The sequence below is a fragment of the Apodemus sylvaticus genome, chromosome 4 (assembly GCF_947179515.1).
Source record: "Apodemus sylvaticus chromosome 4, mApoSyl1.1, whole genome shotgun sequence".
NCBI classification, from domain to species: domain Eukaryota; kingdom Metazoa; phylum Chordata; class Mammalia; order Rodentia; family Muridae; genus Apodemus; species Apodemus sylvaticus.
The window spans coordinates 112,429,529-112,444,711 of record NC_067475.1 but is presented as its reverse complement, the minus strand read 5'-3'; the positions used below and the strand labels follow the sequence as shown (position 1 = coordinate 112,444,711).

At 40.2% G+C, this 15,183-nt stretch overlaps 1 protein-coding gene across 1 annotated transcript in view; it reads right to left on the bottom strand.

Annotated features, from left to right (window-relative positions):
• Positions 1-15,183, bottom strand: part of Nbea (neurobeachin) — a 583,161-nt gene that overhangs the window by 241,459 nt on the left and 326,519 nt on the right. Inside the window, 2 exon segments of the mRNA XM_052180490.1 lie at positions 4,499-4,665; positions 7,642-7,750. Coding sequence (XP_052036450.1) covers positions 4,499-4,665; positions 7,642-7,750 — 276 coding nt within the window.

Sequence of the window (15,183 nt, the reverse complement as noted above, 5' to 3'; positions counted from 1 at the left end):
TTGAACAAAGTTTCTTCAAAGAACTCCTCCCGAAAAGAGAGTTAGTCCTGCAGTGCTGTGTACTTTTCTCTCCTGGCACTTCCCACACTCATGTGTCTGCCATTATTTATTTACTATTTTTTTTCCTGGTAGCCAATAAACCCAGCCTAGATGACAAGTCTGCTTACAACTATGGAGCAGATAGGACACTGCCTAGTCTCTGCTCCAGCAACTTTAGCATTTCAGATTTCAAACTGGTGTCTTTGATTCACTGTAGATAATTTCTGTGCAGGGTGATAGAGGTATAATTTCACTCTTCTGTATGTGGTCATCAAGTTTCTTCAGGACCTTTGTTGAAAATGCTTTCTTTTCTCTATTTTTTGTCTCTTTGTCAAATTTCAGATCGCTATAGTTACAAGTACAGATATTTAACTCTTTTATTCCATTGGTATACATATGTATTTTTGTGCCAATATCATATTGTGTTTGTTACTATGGCTCTAGAATGTGTCTTGATGTTTAGAATATAAATACACACACATACACACACACACACACACACACACACACACACCACGCTATTGTACTTGGGCTGATAAGACTCCTGATGAGAATCACAGACTAACAAAAGTGTCAGTATCAGTCACTAAAGATTTACTTTTGAATGGCTGATCAGGGTAGTCCATGGGATTTTCTAAACCAGTAGTTCTCAATCTGCTCAATCTTTAATAGTTCCTTTTGCTATGGGTGACCCCTGACCATAAAATTATTTCATTTCTACTTTGTAACTGTAATTTTGCTACCATTATGGATAGTAATGTAGTTATCTGGCATGCAGGATATCTGATGTGTGACACCCTGAGGTATCATGATCAACAGGCTGAGAACCATGACTCACAGGTTGTCCTAAACTGTACACGATGGATGGCTGTTACCCTTGGCTGCTTCTCAGAGGTCGTCAGTAAATCCCTATAGAGGAAAACACCATACACTTAGAGCACAGAAGTCTATTTATTTAAGCTAGATTTCATGTCTGTGGCCTAGCTTCCACAGTACCAGGAAATACTATGCAAGCTGCCAAGTGAGGGAAGCAATTAATGGCCCTAACCACAATGACCATGGAAAGATATCAGAAAAGGTGCACTGAGTGCCACTCATATGCCTGTGGTAACAAACTGCTGGCTAATAGACTTCATGCCCAATCAACAGGGGAGAAATCAAACTTGGTGCTAGAAACCTGGTAAGGTTCCTGGGACTAATGAGGTCAAGGATCTTAGAAAAGAATATACTACTGCTACTTTGCTAGACCAGCATAATACCTCACTATAATCTAAAAGTTATCTTTATACCCACAGATGAGTGTATAGCTACCACTACTCTTTAAAGAACATTTGGACACAATGCAGAGATCAGTGGAGTGTGGGGATTCTAGATGAAATGGATGTACCACAACTCCTGCGTCTATGGCTAGAAACAGCTGTATAAACAAGACAGGAAAGATGGCAGTATCAGTATATGCTAATTGGAAGGGGAAATCTCACTGAGTTCCTATAGCAAAAAAAGTACAGGCAAATAATCACTGGAGAGAGAGAGAGAGAGAGAGAGAGAGAGAGAGAGAGAGAGAGAGAGAGAGAGAGAGACTGTGAAAGAGAGAGACAGATAGTCTCTTGTAGCTTGAGCTGTTATCCAATGCAATGTGGTCATTCCTAAAGCCATATACACACTAACAACAAAAATGGACTCAGTAGGTTGCATTTTTATATTCATGCATACTTGTTTAATCAAAGAATAAGAGGCTATCAATTTGAAGGGGGCATGAGGGAGTTGGAGGGAGGAGACTAGGGGAGGGGCTGGAGGGAGGAAAGGAAGAAGTGCTATAATTCTATTTTGATTAAAGTATGTAAATGAATAAATGTAAAGAACATATATCAATCATCTGTTCTATGCAGAGTACAGAGTTGAAAGTAAAATCCACAATCCAGGTAAAAGAAATTATATGATATAAGGGTCACAAATACTAAAAGTGACAAATTCAGAAACTGATAAAAGGACAAAGTGTGTTAACTTGATAAAAATGACCAGAGAATGCTGGCCTAGGGAGACACTTGAGTCTGAAGAGACTAGAACAGGAGACAACATACACAGCAAGGTTAGCCTGCTTACAGTGCAGGCAGCGCGGCTGCACTGGCTAAGTTATGAACTAAGAAGCTACACATTATGACAGGAGGCAAACAGACAGCAGGGGAACCAAAGTAATGAAGGGAGCACAGAATTTTGCTAAGCAGTCCAGAAAAATAAACTTTAATAAAACATAGCCACTCCACTGGGATACATGCTTTTCAGTGTCTCCAGGGATGATACAAATCTTCCAACGTGCAATTATTGTACTTCTTGAAGAATTAAAATGGGAATTGTGAGAACCATTTTTCTTGTATTTATAACGTGTCTCTAATTTACAACATGTACACTATTTATATCGAATGTACAAAATGTTAAAGCTGACATTTATATGAAAAGTCAAATCTTTGTAAAGCATTCATTCGTTTGTTCATGTATCTGTGTGTGAGTGCATGTGGGTATGTGTACATGTGCACTCTATAGGAAGCATGTGGAGGTCAGAGGACAAGTAAGCTGTGTTTCAGTTGTTTCTTTGCGTCACATGGGTCCAAGGGCTTAAACCCAAGTGGGAGCTCTTCCCACTGAGCCATCTCGTTGACCCCAAAAACTACATCTCTAACAACACAGGGTGGCATTCAAAAGCAAGTTTTACTTTACAGTACTCTCCTGACAGAATCATGAACTCTCGATTCCCACTGGCCTACAGGTTAAGAGCCACTGGGCTCACACACAACTGCTTAATGAAACACTGATGACTGTAGTTTCATGAGGGCACAAGGATTGTTGTTTGTTGGATGGAGTTTCCTCTGAATTGCTAGGTTCCCTTCTGGAGGGAGGCCCTTGAAACTCACGAAGTAGACAAAACACACCATGGTCAGGAAGCCCCTGAAGTATAAAGGACTCACAAGATCCTCCTAACAGTTGGATGTACAGTGACAGTTACTGGGAAGAGAAAGTCTCAGGTCTGCACTCTGTTTCAAGTTGTATAGGGAGCTGCAAGACTACAGCCGGCATGAGTCATTGCCTCGTTAACACTCCCAATTAACTCACAGTCAGTCAGTAAGCTAGATTTGGGTACAACTGTTCTGTAGTCTGCTGTTGGTGCCCTATCTGGGTGAATACGCATGAGTTAACGGCATACCAGAAGGCGGCACAGAAATGGCACCTGCATAGGGACAGACAGAACTGAAGATGAATTCTAGGGAGAAGTGATTACTTGACTTGTGGAATCGGTGCTGAGACACATAACCAAGACTGAGCTGTCTGAGGGTTAACAGTTCTAATGTGGCATCATGTCCTACGTAGCATCATGTTGTGCAGCTCGCCACCACAGTAACAGTTGCATGTTCTCCCCCTCAACAGTGATAAGACATGCAGGCAAGTTTGAGCTGACTGAGAGTGGAGCATCCTTAGGGTAACACCAGTGTGGTAGGTATCACTGGCCAATGGAGACTGCTTGCAGATGCAGAGCCTTTAGTGTGGCAGAGGCACTGCATGGCTGCTGTGTGATTACTATGAATGTCAAGTACTTGGTGTTCATTTTTAAATATGTTATGCTACAGTATTATCTTAAATACAAATCCACTATTGTTTTCTCATCTCTTTCTTATAATTGTAAGCTCAGGACAGACTGCCAAGCCTCCTCTACCAGAATCACTTCTCCTAGAATGTTTCACAGCAGCATCCTATCTACAGTCCACAAATCGCCATACTGTGGGAAATTTAGTAAAAACACGGGATAGGCTCAAGAAAAGAGATATGAAAAATGACTCCATCAATCTAAACACAGAAACCTTTTCATTAGTTTTTTGAGATTATTGCGTACAAAGAAAACCAAGCCAAGCCAAGCCCAAACACCTTATATGTCCATACACTTCAGAAAACAGAGAATTTATATGTCATAAAAGACTACTTTTGGTTAGGTTGCGCTAAGGCAACATATAATTTGAGATGAAAAATCCCTAAATTTGAATGGAGAGTGAGAAAATTCTAAAGTAGCAAATCACCTCTCTATTTAACTCTAAAGTAGCATATTACTCTCTATGTTAAGTGATTATATTTATTACCTTATAAAATAAAAATAAAAAGAGAGGCACATCTTACACCTAACTCTCCTACATAAGTAAATGTTATATCATTACATATTAGTGTAAAGTAGAAACTGGCAGCATTAGAGAAAAGTATAAAACAGTAAGTTTTCATCAAAATTAATAAAATGGAGAATAAACTAATAAGCTAAAGCCCATTTTAATATTCTGAGTGGTGTTCACATAATGACTATGCGGCCGTTGTGAGATGGGCTATTTTCACGTGTATCCACATGCCACCTTCCCTCCACAGCTGTCCTCACCCACCTGTGTGACACGGCTCCCCAGTTCCCTCCACAGCTGTCCTCACCCACCTGTGTGACACGGCTCCCCAGGCACCGTGCTTGTTGGTGAGGATGTTGAGAATCTTCTGCTTCAGCTGGTTGGCTGTGACATGGTCCCGGTGCTTGGCCGCACTGATGAGGTGGTCGCACATCTTCTCCTCCTCTCTCCTGTCAGCAGCATACTGGGCACACTGCGACTATGAAGGAGGCAACCAGTAAGAACACACTTTCCATGTAGAATGAGAAGGTGATTCCCACCCTTAGGATAAAGGGTAAGAACAATTAAATAAAAGTCCTCATTTGACAAACCTAGAACTTAGTTCTAAGGAAGGCAGATTCACCTTTCAAATTGGAAAAAAATGTGCCCTTTTGAAAAGTACACGTAAAAATTTTGAAAAGTATTAACATAATTAATGACTTTTATACTTTGGTTATCTTCTTCAAATCAGATTTCAGTGTCAGAATTAATCATTAAGCAGAAATAGTTCACTAAAAATGTTAAGTCTACTTAAAAAAACAATTTAGCATGCCTAGCTTGAAATAAAGATACATAATTTCAATTACTTTGAAAACAAAAATTTTGTCACTGCCATATACTATTTTGCTTCCTGAAAGACAATGTAGTATAAAAGAAAAATTAGAAATTTAGCACACTGGTATTTTCTTTAACATTTTAAGTGGACGCTTCTTCACTCACCTTCCTGTCTGTACAATGAGAAGCTAAGACAAGGATTTCCCAGTGTCCCCTCTAACATAATATTTGCTGCTGTGAAAGGGCTCACAAGAATCACTGTCTTACTCTCATCTTCCCGACCCCACTGCCATCAGCTGTCATATCTTAGTCCTGTTTTCCGACATTAGTATCACAAATGATCAACACACCCCGTGATGAACACCTCTGGTACAGAGCTGAAAGGAGACAGGAGGTTTAGGTACTGTGTGGACTGGCTCTGTCTGTGATTTTCCCATTACACCTCACACATCTAAGACAATACTTTTCACCAGCTCCATTGTCGTCACAGTGCAAAGCATGCTGCACAGGAGAAATCAGGACATAGCCCTGTCTGCTGACATTCTATGCGAGCCTTCCCTTATGGAGAAAGAACCCATAATAATCTAAAAAAGGATTAATTCATTTTATAATTTATCATTTTGCACAGGGGGTCACCAATTAGTACAAAGATCTGCTGTAATAATGAGGTTAATATTTCATTAGCTTATTGGAGGGTAAAATTAAATTTTCATTTTTCTTCCTTAACAATTACAGTATTAACTAAGAAAGGAGAAGTCTTTACTGCAGAAGTACCCACTCAAATTAATTATGTTTTCCCCTTAATTGGAAGCTTCTATGAGGGTTACAGAGAATTGTCCAGTCTAGTCAAATGTCATTCGTTCTGAATTTTTTTTAAGTTTAAAACTGACGTGTATAGTACACACACACACACACACACACACACACACATTCATACACATATAGATATACACAGACACATACAAACGGATACACACTCGTGTGTGTATGTGTGTGTGTATGTGTGTGCATGTGTGTATACACATACACATAGACATATACATTCCAATGAGTTTACTAACATTCTAGTGTAAAATATCAGCATTTCAGCTTAAAAACCAGCGGGTATCAAGTAAAAGTGGTTATTATCTCAAAATTACTTCTATTGGCAGTATACACAGTGGATACTGAGTCCTAAAAACATCCATGCTTCATGTTCCCCACCTCCAGATGCTTTCAGGGCCCTTGCTGCACACCCACAGGGGTCTAAACTCACTGCTACCGCAGGAAAAAGCAAGACTTGAGGTGAGTCTGAGAAAATCTTCCTTCTCTTCTAGGGAAGCCAGAGCTGGACACAGAATACATTGACAGAATGTTGGGAGTATTCAATGTTCATTATGGTCAGGAGAGCAATTCTAAAACAGTGCCTAAATATTCCTTATATGGACAATAATGAACACATGAGAAAGAAACACTGCACTTATCCTAATGTCCCTTTATTTAAATATGTGCTAAAGGTTATAGCTAATATCTGCATGCCTGAAAATGTATTGGAAATGTTTCATAAGAAAAATACTGGTCTGCTATATCCTCAAAAAACAACCTTATTATTTTTTTAGTAGAAATATGACTGCCTCAAAATTGATTCTGCAGAGAATTTAGTTAAAATTCTACAATCTTATTTACTACCATAGTTGATATGTGATTAAATTTTTTGGAGTTCTGACATTTTATATATAAAGACATTGTTCAAAAAAGAGATAATTCAATTTTTCTAGCCATCAAAAGTACTGCACAATAACCTGATAAATAGCCATTATTATTATTGTTGATGTGATACGAAACGTAACTTGGTAAACTACTTCTCTGTCTGTCCGTCCGTCCGTCCGTCCGTCCACCTACCCACCCACCCATCCATCTGATTATATCACCAACTTTTATTGACATTTTAAGCAGTGTTTAAAAACATAGTATCTACAATGCCTTACACCAAGTACCTGCTGTCCACTTGACCAACCACGTGGTGGCTGTTTGTATGAAAGGACAATCACTATTTTTCTCTGCCATGCTGCTCAGCTGTTGAGCTCAGAGATCACCACGCGTCGTCCAGCTATGTGCATGGTTCAGAGAGCTGCTCTGCTGAGATAAACACCCACTGAAGTGCTGCTGGCAGACTCTCTTCTCTAGCTGCACTTTCTGGCATGATGCACCAGGACCGTGAAATGTGGTTATTACCTCTCAGCCCACTAGGAGCTTGTGCAAGTTAAATATTACAGTATCAATGTATTTCTGAAATACACTGTTTTATAAATTGAGTGACCTGAAATACTGAACAACTGCTGTATTTAAATAGTGAAATTAGGAAATCCACTGAATACTTTATGAGCCCATAAAACCACAAAGCACCCACATTCACCCAGTATGTAGAGCACTAAGAGCTTAAAAACAGTAGCATCCCTGGTTCTGTGTTTACAGTAACTGAAGATGGTATCAGTCCACCCTCCCCCATGACGAAGAACATGGCAGAGTGACAAGCACGAATGAATCAGTCTGACACTGGGAAGATCCTTTAACTCAGGGCCTGAAATGCCTTCAGTGGTGTTTTCTTAAGTGTGTTTTATGTCAGGCAACGGATGAGAGATGCCTGATGGCACACACTTACCTCAAACTCTGCATGCTTGTGCACATCCTCCGCTCTCTGTCTGTTCAAAATGAACTCGGCCTCATTTGCAACGCGGACTATGTGGTCCTTCATCGCGTGGCATAGCAACCTGAAAAGACAAGCCCCGTGCGAATTACGGCTTCTGATAGGTTGTTTTCTTGGAGAGGTGACCAGTTAGTTTACAATAATATAATTTTACTATTTCAACATTTATACATAGCTTTTGTAATGCTATATTATAAGGTAGAGGATGTATCTGAATTATAACTGTAGCACATTTAGCAAGGCAGAGGATGGGCCTGAGGTACTTCTAAAGCTCCCAAGTGATGAGATTCTAAATTCTTGTAACCAAAATGAAACAAAATTTTAAACAAATGAAACAGTAGAGCACATTACTAAGCAATGTATTAAAAATTCAAGCCTTTCAAATATAATGGACAGTCAAATGCTACCTCCTGCATTCCTGTCTCCAAGCTTCTGAACTTAACAGACAGACTGCTACTGCTATTTGTTTGCAGTGTGTGCCCACCCAAGGCATTATCAGCCATCTGACCGTGCTTGTGGGTGGAGCTAGGGTGCTCAGCAGCGAGTTTTCTATCTTCTTTCCTCATAGTGACCTGTTTTAGAGATCTGTGATACTGAGGGGTGGGGTGGGCCCTCTGGGCCCTCTCTCCTTCTTTGGCTACCTTGTTCTTTTTCTGAGGAGGTTCTTCCCAGGAATTCCAGCACTCCTTTGCAGCACTGCTTTGACACTCCCACTTTCCCTACTTTTTTTTTTTAAATTGGACTGCTCTGTGGCTTCCAGTGCTCAGTAGAATAAAGAAGTGATGCACATGACTCTTGTGTTAATGGTACAGGATGGCTGGCAGCACTGGACATCCTTGGGACTCTCTCTGAAGTCAGCAGTCAACAAAAGTCCTGATGACCCGGACTGCCTGTGTGCTCCTGTGAACCGGGACTGAGAGCTGGGACAGTTGGCTCTCACGTGCCCACTGGCAGGCCAGTCTAGCTGAGAATGTGACCTGAGGTTCAATGAAAGTCCATCAGATAGAGAACAGTAGAGAAAACACTGCACTTATCCTTCTTCTACAAGCATGTATCATGCCTACATACAGGTGTGCACCACGCAATACACCACAAACATCCTAACACATAAGGCAAGAGAAAAACTAGAATGTGGTTATAAAATTCATAGGATCCTGATATTCCACTACATTTGATGTACTTATGACAGTAATGTCCTCTTCATTGACAACCACAGGAAAGCCAAAGAAACTATTATATATTCTGAAATTTGTAAAATGTTGATAAAGTGCAATTTTTAAAGCGATATATATTAAGGAGCCTAAATAGTCAGTATTTTTCTATTCTGTCAAAGCTGAACTGTATTGGCATATTTCAATATTTTCCCAAAGAATGCCAACTGAATGGATCCTTTATTTCTGAGTTCTGACAGGAATTCTCAGTTGTTCTGAATTCAAGCTCAATTGTGTTAGAAAAATTTTGCTACAACTGTGGTTGTCTGTGTTTTGAAACAACCACACTTTCTCATCTAGCCTGGATAATCAGGCAGTGAACACACAGGACTTGCGGGAATGTAGTAAGAATTCTCAGGAAGATCCTGTAACATGGAGCAGTAACCTTCCTTCCCATCACTGCACAGGGACAGATTGTGATGCTATCCTAGCACAGCACAAACCATCAGAAGACTGGAGGAAAGGGTTCTGGGCAAAGTGCCTGCTGTGTAATCAGGACCTGGGTTTGGCTCTGCAGGACTCACATAAAAGCTGGGTGAGGTGGCAAAGTGCTTAAAAATCTCAGCATGGGGCAGGGACAAAAAGAAACACCCAGGTTGACTGGCAAGACAGTCTAGCAAATGCATGAGCTCCAGGATCAGTGATGGACTCTATCTCAAAGAATAAGATGGTCTAGACAACATTTGAAATGTAAATAAAGAATATATCTAAGAAGAAAAAAAAGAATAAGATGCTCATGATAGAAGATGACCTCTATCCTCTGAGCACACACGTGCTCTCTCTACATGTGCACATATAGGCACAAAAAGACACACACAAGGGAATGGGGAGAACTATAAACTTCAAATATTAGCTTGATAAAACTGTAGGTTCACAGTCTGTAGATAGACAGGGACAGAGAAAGAGAGGGAGAGGGAAGAGGGAGATGTGTGAAGTTTGTGAGCATTTGACTCAGCATCTTTGCTGAACACATGTTGAAGGTGGAAACATGGTGAAAGAAATCTATTATATGCATATTATTGTAGGTTACACTTAAATATGTAAAGAGGAGACAGCAAAAAGGAAGGAATCCTGGTCTAGCTGTCTAATAGGTCTCATTCCCAGGAGCAGAGCAGAGGATTGTCAAAGTCCAGAGATGGGGTGCGTGCTGCACTTTAAAGACTGACCTCAGACACAACAGAGAAAAATGCCAGTTATCCAGCAGTCTGTCCAATGTCCCCAACCTGCCTCTTACTCATGCTGAAAAGATGAAAAACCACTCACCACAGTAGTTCACAATTTTATATCCCACTCCATATAGGAAGCAGATCTAAGAGGCTTCACTACATAAAGAAACGGATACCTGATCTCTCCAATACTTTTAACATGAAAGGGTGTTGTATTTTGTTAAATGCTTTTTCAGCATCTAATGAGATGATCATGTGACTTTTTTCTTTGAGTTTGTTTATATAGTGGATTACATTAATGAATTTTCAAATAAAGAACCAACCTAGTGCCCCTGGGATGAAACCTACTTGATCATGGTTAAACGATGGTTTTGATACGTTCTTGGATTCAGTATGCAAGAATTTTATTGAGTATTTTGTATTAATATTCATAAGTGAAATTGGTCTGAACTTCTCTTTTTTTGTTGGGTCCTAGTGTGGCTTAGGTTATCAGAGTAATTGTGGCTTCACAGAATGAATTAGGTAGTGTTCTTTCTGTTCAAGGAATATTGCTATTAGCTCTTCTTTGAAGACCAGGTAGAATTTTGCATTAAAGCCATCTGTCCCTGGGATTTTTTGGGTCGGGATTTTTTTTAATGACTTCATCTATTTCCATAGGAGATATGGGCCTGTTTAGATGGTTTACCTGCTCTTTATTTAACTTTGGTATGTGGCATCTGTCTAGAAAATCATAATTTTCCTTCAATTCCATTAACCTGTTCCACTATGTTCATAGCAGCCTCATTTGCGATATCCTGAGCTGGAAACAACCCAGATGTCCACAATGGCAGAATGAATACAGAAAATGTGGTTCATCTAGATTTTCCATTCTTGTTGAGTATAGGCTTTTATAGTAGGATCTGATGACTTTTTGAATTTCCTCAGTTTCTGTCGCTATGTCTCCTTTTTCATTTCTGACTTTGTTGATTTGTATCCTGTCTCTGGGCCCTTCAGTTGGTTTGGCTAGGACTTTATCCATCTTGTTGATATTCTCAAAAAACAAAACAAAACAAGCTTTTAGATTTGTTGATTCTTTGTGTTATTCTTTGTTTTTACTTGGCTGATTTCAGCCCTGAGCTTGACTAATTCTTGCTGCCTACTCCTCTTGGGTGTGTTTGCTTATCTTTGTTTTAGGGCTCTCAGGTGTGCTGCTAAGTTGCAAGTGTAGGATCTCTTCAATTGCTTTCTTTATTATTATTATTAGATTTTTAAATTTACATTTCAAATGTTATCCCCTTTCCTGGTTTCCCTCTGAAAATCACCTATCCCATGCCCCCTCCCCCTGCTCGCCAGCCCACTCACCCTTGCTTCCTTCTCCTGGCATTCCCCTACACTGGAACATCGAGCCTTCTCAGGACCAAGGGCCTCTTCTCCCTTTGATATATCAGGCCATCCTCTGTTATATATGCAGCTGGAGCCATGGGTCCCTTCATGTGTACTTTTTGGTTGGTGGTTTAGTCCCTGGGAGCTCTGAGGGTACTGGTTGGTTCATATTGTTGTTCCTCCTATAGAACTGCAAGCTCCTAGGGCACTTAGTGCTGTGAATTTTCCTCTTTGCACTGCTTTCATTGTGTACCATAAGTTTAAGTATACGGTGTCATCATTTTCATTGAATCCCAGGAATGTGCTCCACTATGTTCATAGTGGCCTTGTGATATCCAGCAGCTGGAAACAACCCAGATGTCCCACAAGGGAAGAATGGATACAGAAAATGTGATTAACTTATACAATGGAATACTACTCAGCTATTAAGAATGAGGACATCATGAGTTTTCAGGCAATTGGTTGGAACTTTAACATATCATCCAGAGTGAGGCAACTCATACCTAAAAGGACATACATGATATGTACTCATTATTACTTATTAGCCAAAAAAGTACAGAATACCCAGGACACAAGACACAGAACCAAGAAGGTTAACAAGCCAAAGGCCTAAGTGAAGATACCACAATCCCACTTGGGAAGAAAAAGAAAGCAACCATGGGGAGGGATGAGAAGAAGGGCCTGACCTGGTGGAGGAGCGGAAGGGGAGAGAGTGTGATCAGGTAGTGGGGGGTAGACAGAAATGAGGGCCAGCAGAAGAATGGAAACAGGTGACCTTGGAAGGCAGGAGATGGGGGACCCTCTAGAATGTGCCAGAGAACTGGGAGGTGAGAGACTCTCAGGACTCAAAGGGAGGAACCTTGGATGAAGTGCTCTACAGTGGGAAGGGGAGAGTCCACTTCCAGTGAGAGTCCACTTCCAGTGAAGGGGCAGGACATCAAGTGGATGGATGTGGCTGCCATCCCACAGTCAATGGCTCTGCCCCAGAATTGTTCCTGTCTGATAGAACTGCAGAGACAAAAATGGAGAAGAGCCTAAGAGAAAGGAAGTCCAGTGACAGGTCCAAACTACGATCCAGCTCAAGAGGAAGCCTCAAGGCCTGATACTGTTACTGATGCTATGGTGTGCTTGCAGTCAGGAGCCTAACATGGCTGCCCTCCGAGAGACCCAAAAAGCAGCTGAGTCAGATGTAGATACTAGCAACCAACCAATGGAGAGAAGTTGGAGACCTCTGTGGTTAAACTGAGGAAATGCTGGAAGAAGCTGAGGAGGAGGGTGGCCCCATGAGAAGTCCAGCAGTCTCAACTAATCTGGACTCCCGAGATCTCTCAGACACTGAGCCACCAACAAGGCAGCATACAGTACATGTGAGGCCCCCAACACATAGACAGCAGAGGACTGCCTGATCTGGCCTCAGTGAGAGACCATGCGCCTAACCCTTGAGAGACTTGACACCCTAGGGAGTGGGGAGGTCTGGTGATGTGGGGGTGGGCACATCCTCTTGGGGGGCAGCAGAGGGGTTGGGAGAGGAGGTATGGGATGGGGAGTTGTTAGGGGGACAGATTGAGAGGGGGATGAAGACTGGATTATAAAAAAGCACTGAAGAATAATAAACAAACAAATTAGAATCAAGTTTTCTTGATGATAAAATTAATCTGTTTTAACAGTCAATTTGTTTTGACTAAAGATTTGATAGAGATGACTACCATTAACCTTGAATGCCATCTAAAATAAGGAGTGCAAACATACTCACACCCATTAGCAGTTACTGCTGGTTCTGTTTCTCTATAAGTACTAACATATACTTTTCTCTTTGAAGTTTCCTAATCAACACTGTATTTAAATGGAACCACATAAATGTACCCCTTACTTTCTGTCTCCTTTCAGACAGTGTATTTCTAGGTCCATCTACATATAGTGTATGTCAGCACTTAACACAGGGCACACTCTCCTTATATATTCAATAGGGCAGACATTTGGGTTGCTCCCACTTCGATCCATTGTGAAGATTTATTTGCCTTCTATTCTCTTAAGGATATACTTAAAGGTGAAAATGCTGGTTTACAATAAGTCTACGTCTGAGGAGTTGGTTCATTTCCTGCACAGTGAGCAATCCTTTTGGCTTTCTGAGCCCTTACTGGTATTTGTGCGATCACTCACACTATTGCAGTGGCTATGTAGCGGAACCTCAGCTCATTTGTACAATGATTTATGATGCTGACCATCTTTTGATTTTCTCATCAATCATTTCGATTATCTTCTTTGGGGGAAAAAAAACCCTGTATTAAATCCTTTACCCATTGTTAAGTTGAAACCATTAGACATTTTACCCTTGAGTTACAGATTCTTCACATCTACTATTATTAAGCCTCCATTGCATAGCACTACATATTAGTTAAAAGCGTTTCTTCTAACCTCATTATCCTCTTAACTTTCCTAGTAACGGATGGCCTTCAGCAAATGCAAAGTCAAATTTCTGGTGACTTGCTCAGTGTGTCTTTTCTTGTGTTTCAGTGTTAAATCTAAGCAAGCTATTAAGCTCATACAGATTGCTGCCAGGTTCCTTATTTTATTACACTTATTTTCAGGATTTTTATTTTCTATGTATGTGTCTGAGTGGTCTGTCTGAATATTTTATGTGTCCTTTGAGGCCAAAAAAGACAGATTTCCTGGAACTGGAGTTATATATGGTTGTGAGCTACTATATGGGTGCTGGGAATCAAACCTGTGTCTTCTGCAGGAGTTGCCAATACTTTTAACCACTGAGCCCCATTTCTTTAATATTTTATATGTGTGTGTTAGTGTGTTTTGAAGGACTTAATATAACTAAGTTATTCTTAATACCGACTTAGAAAACTCTTCTGAGAACAGCAGAATAACTCAGTGCTCTTTTAGGACATGTTAGCTATCACCTTGGGATATTGGTTTAGAACAGCTGTTTTCAAGGCACATCCTACCAAATGTACTTTAGGTACATTAAAATAACACCATCTATCAAAATCCTATTTACACAACAAATGCTTTAGCAAAAAAAAAATCTGCTAAAAGCAGGGCATGTAAACTTTAGCATTCTGTAAATCTTAGCTTTTTTTTTTTTTTTTTTAAAAAGTTGGAATCTATTCAAGATTCTATGTCCTGTCTAGACAATAGTTTAAAAAATATTCATTATAATGACCCTGGTTCTGCTTTAATTCTTAGCCAAATTAAAAGATATTGGGTTAACTTTTATGATTCTGAGCCAATGGATCAGAAGGCTACCATCTAGAAGAAGGAACCAATGTTAGGTACAAAGAAGTCTGAGGTGAAATGTTACAGTGGCTATGAATTGTAACAATATGCTCAAGATGAGAGACAGGGCAGGGCTAAGGAAGAAGCTTGGTTATCATTCTATCCACGTGACTTTTAATATCAATAAGGATGGAGAAACACGAATCAATATCATAAAAAGCAAAGTTGAAGAAAATACAAAAGCCCATAGTTGTAGTAGTACACCTGGCCACAACATAATACAAGGACACCAGAAAAACACGCCTGTGATCACATGGCTTGTTCCAGAAGGAAGATGGTTGCCACTGTGTGTTGTAAATACTGTGAGTGAATCTCAGTGAATTTAATTTCTTATTGCTCAACCTACCATTACAAGTTCTAAGAACTAGAGAAATCCTCTTCATGTGATGATTTAACTCTACCTAAAATATTTTTCTCTTGCAAAGATGAAGAGGCAGTGCCACTGCTTTGCCTCTTGACTGATGACTAAG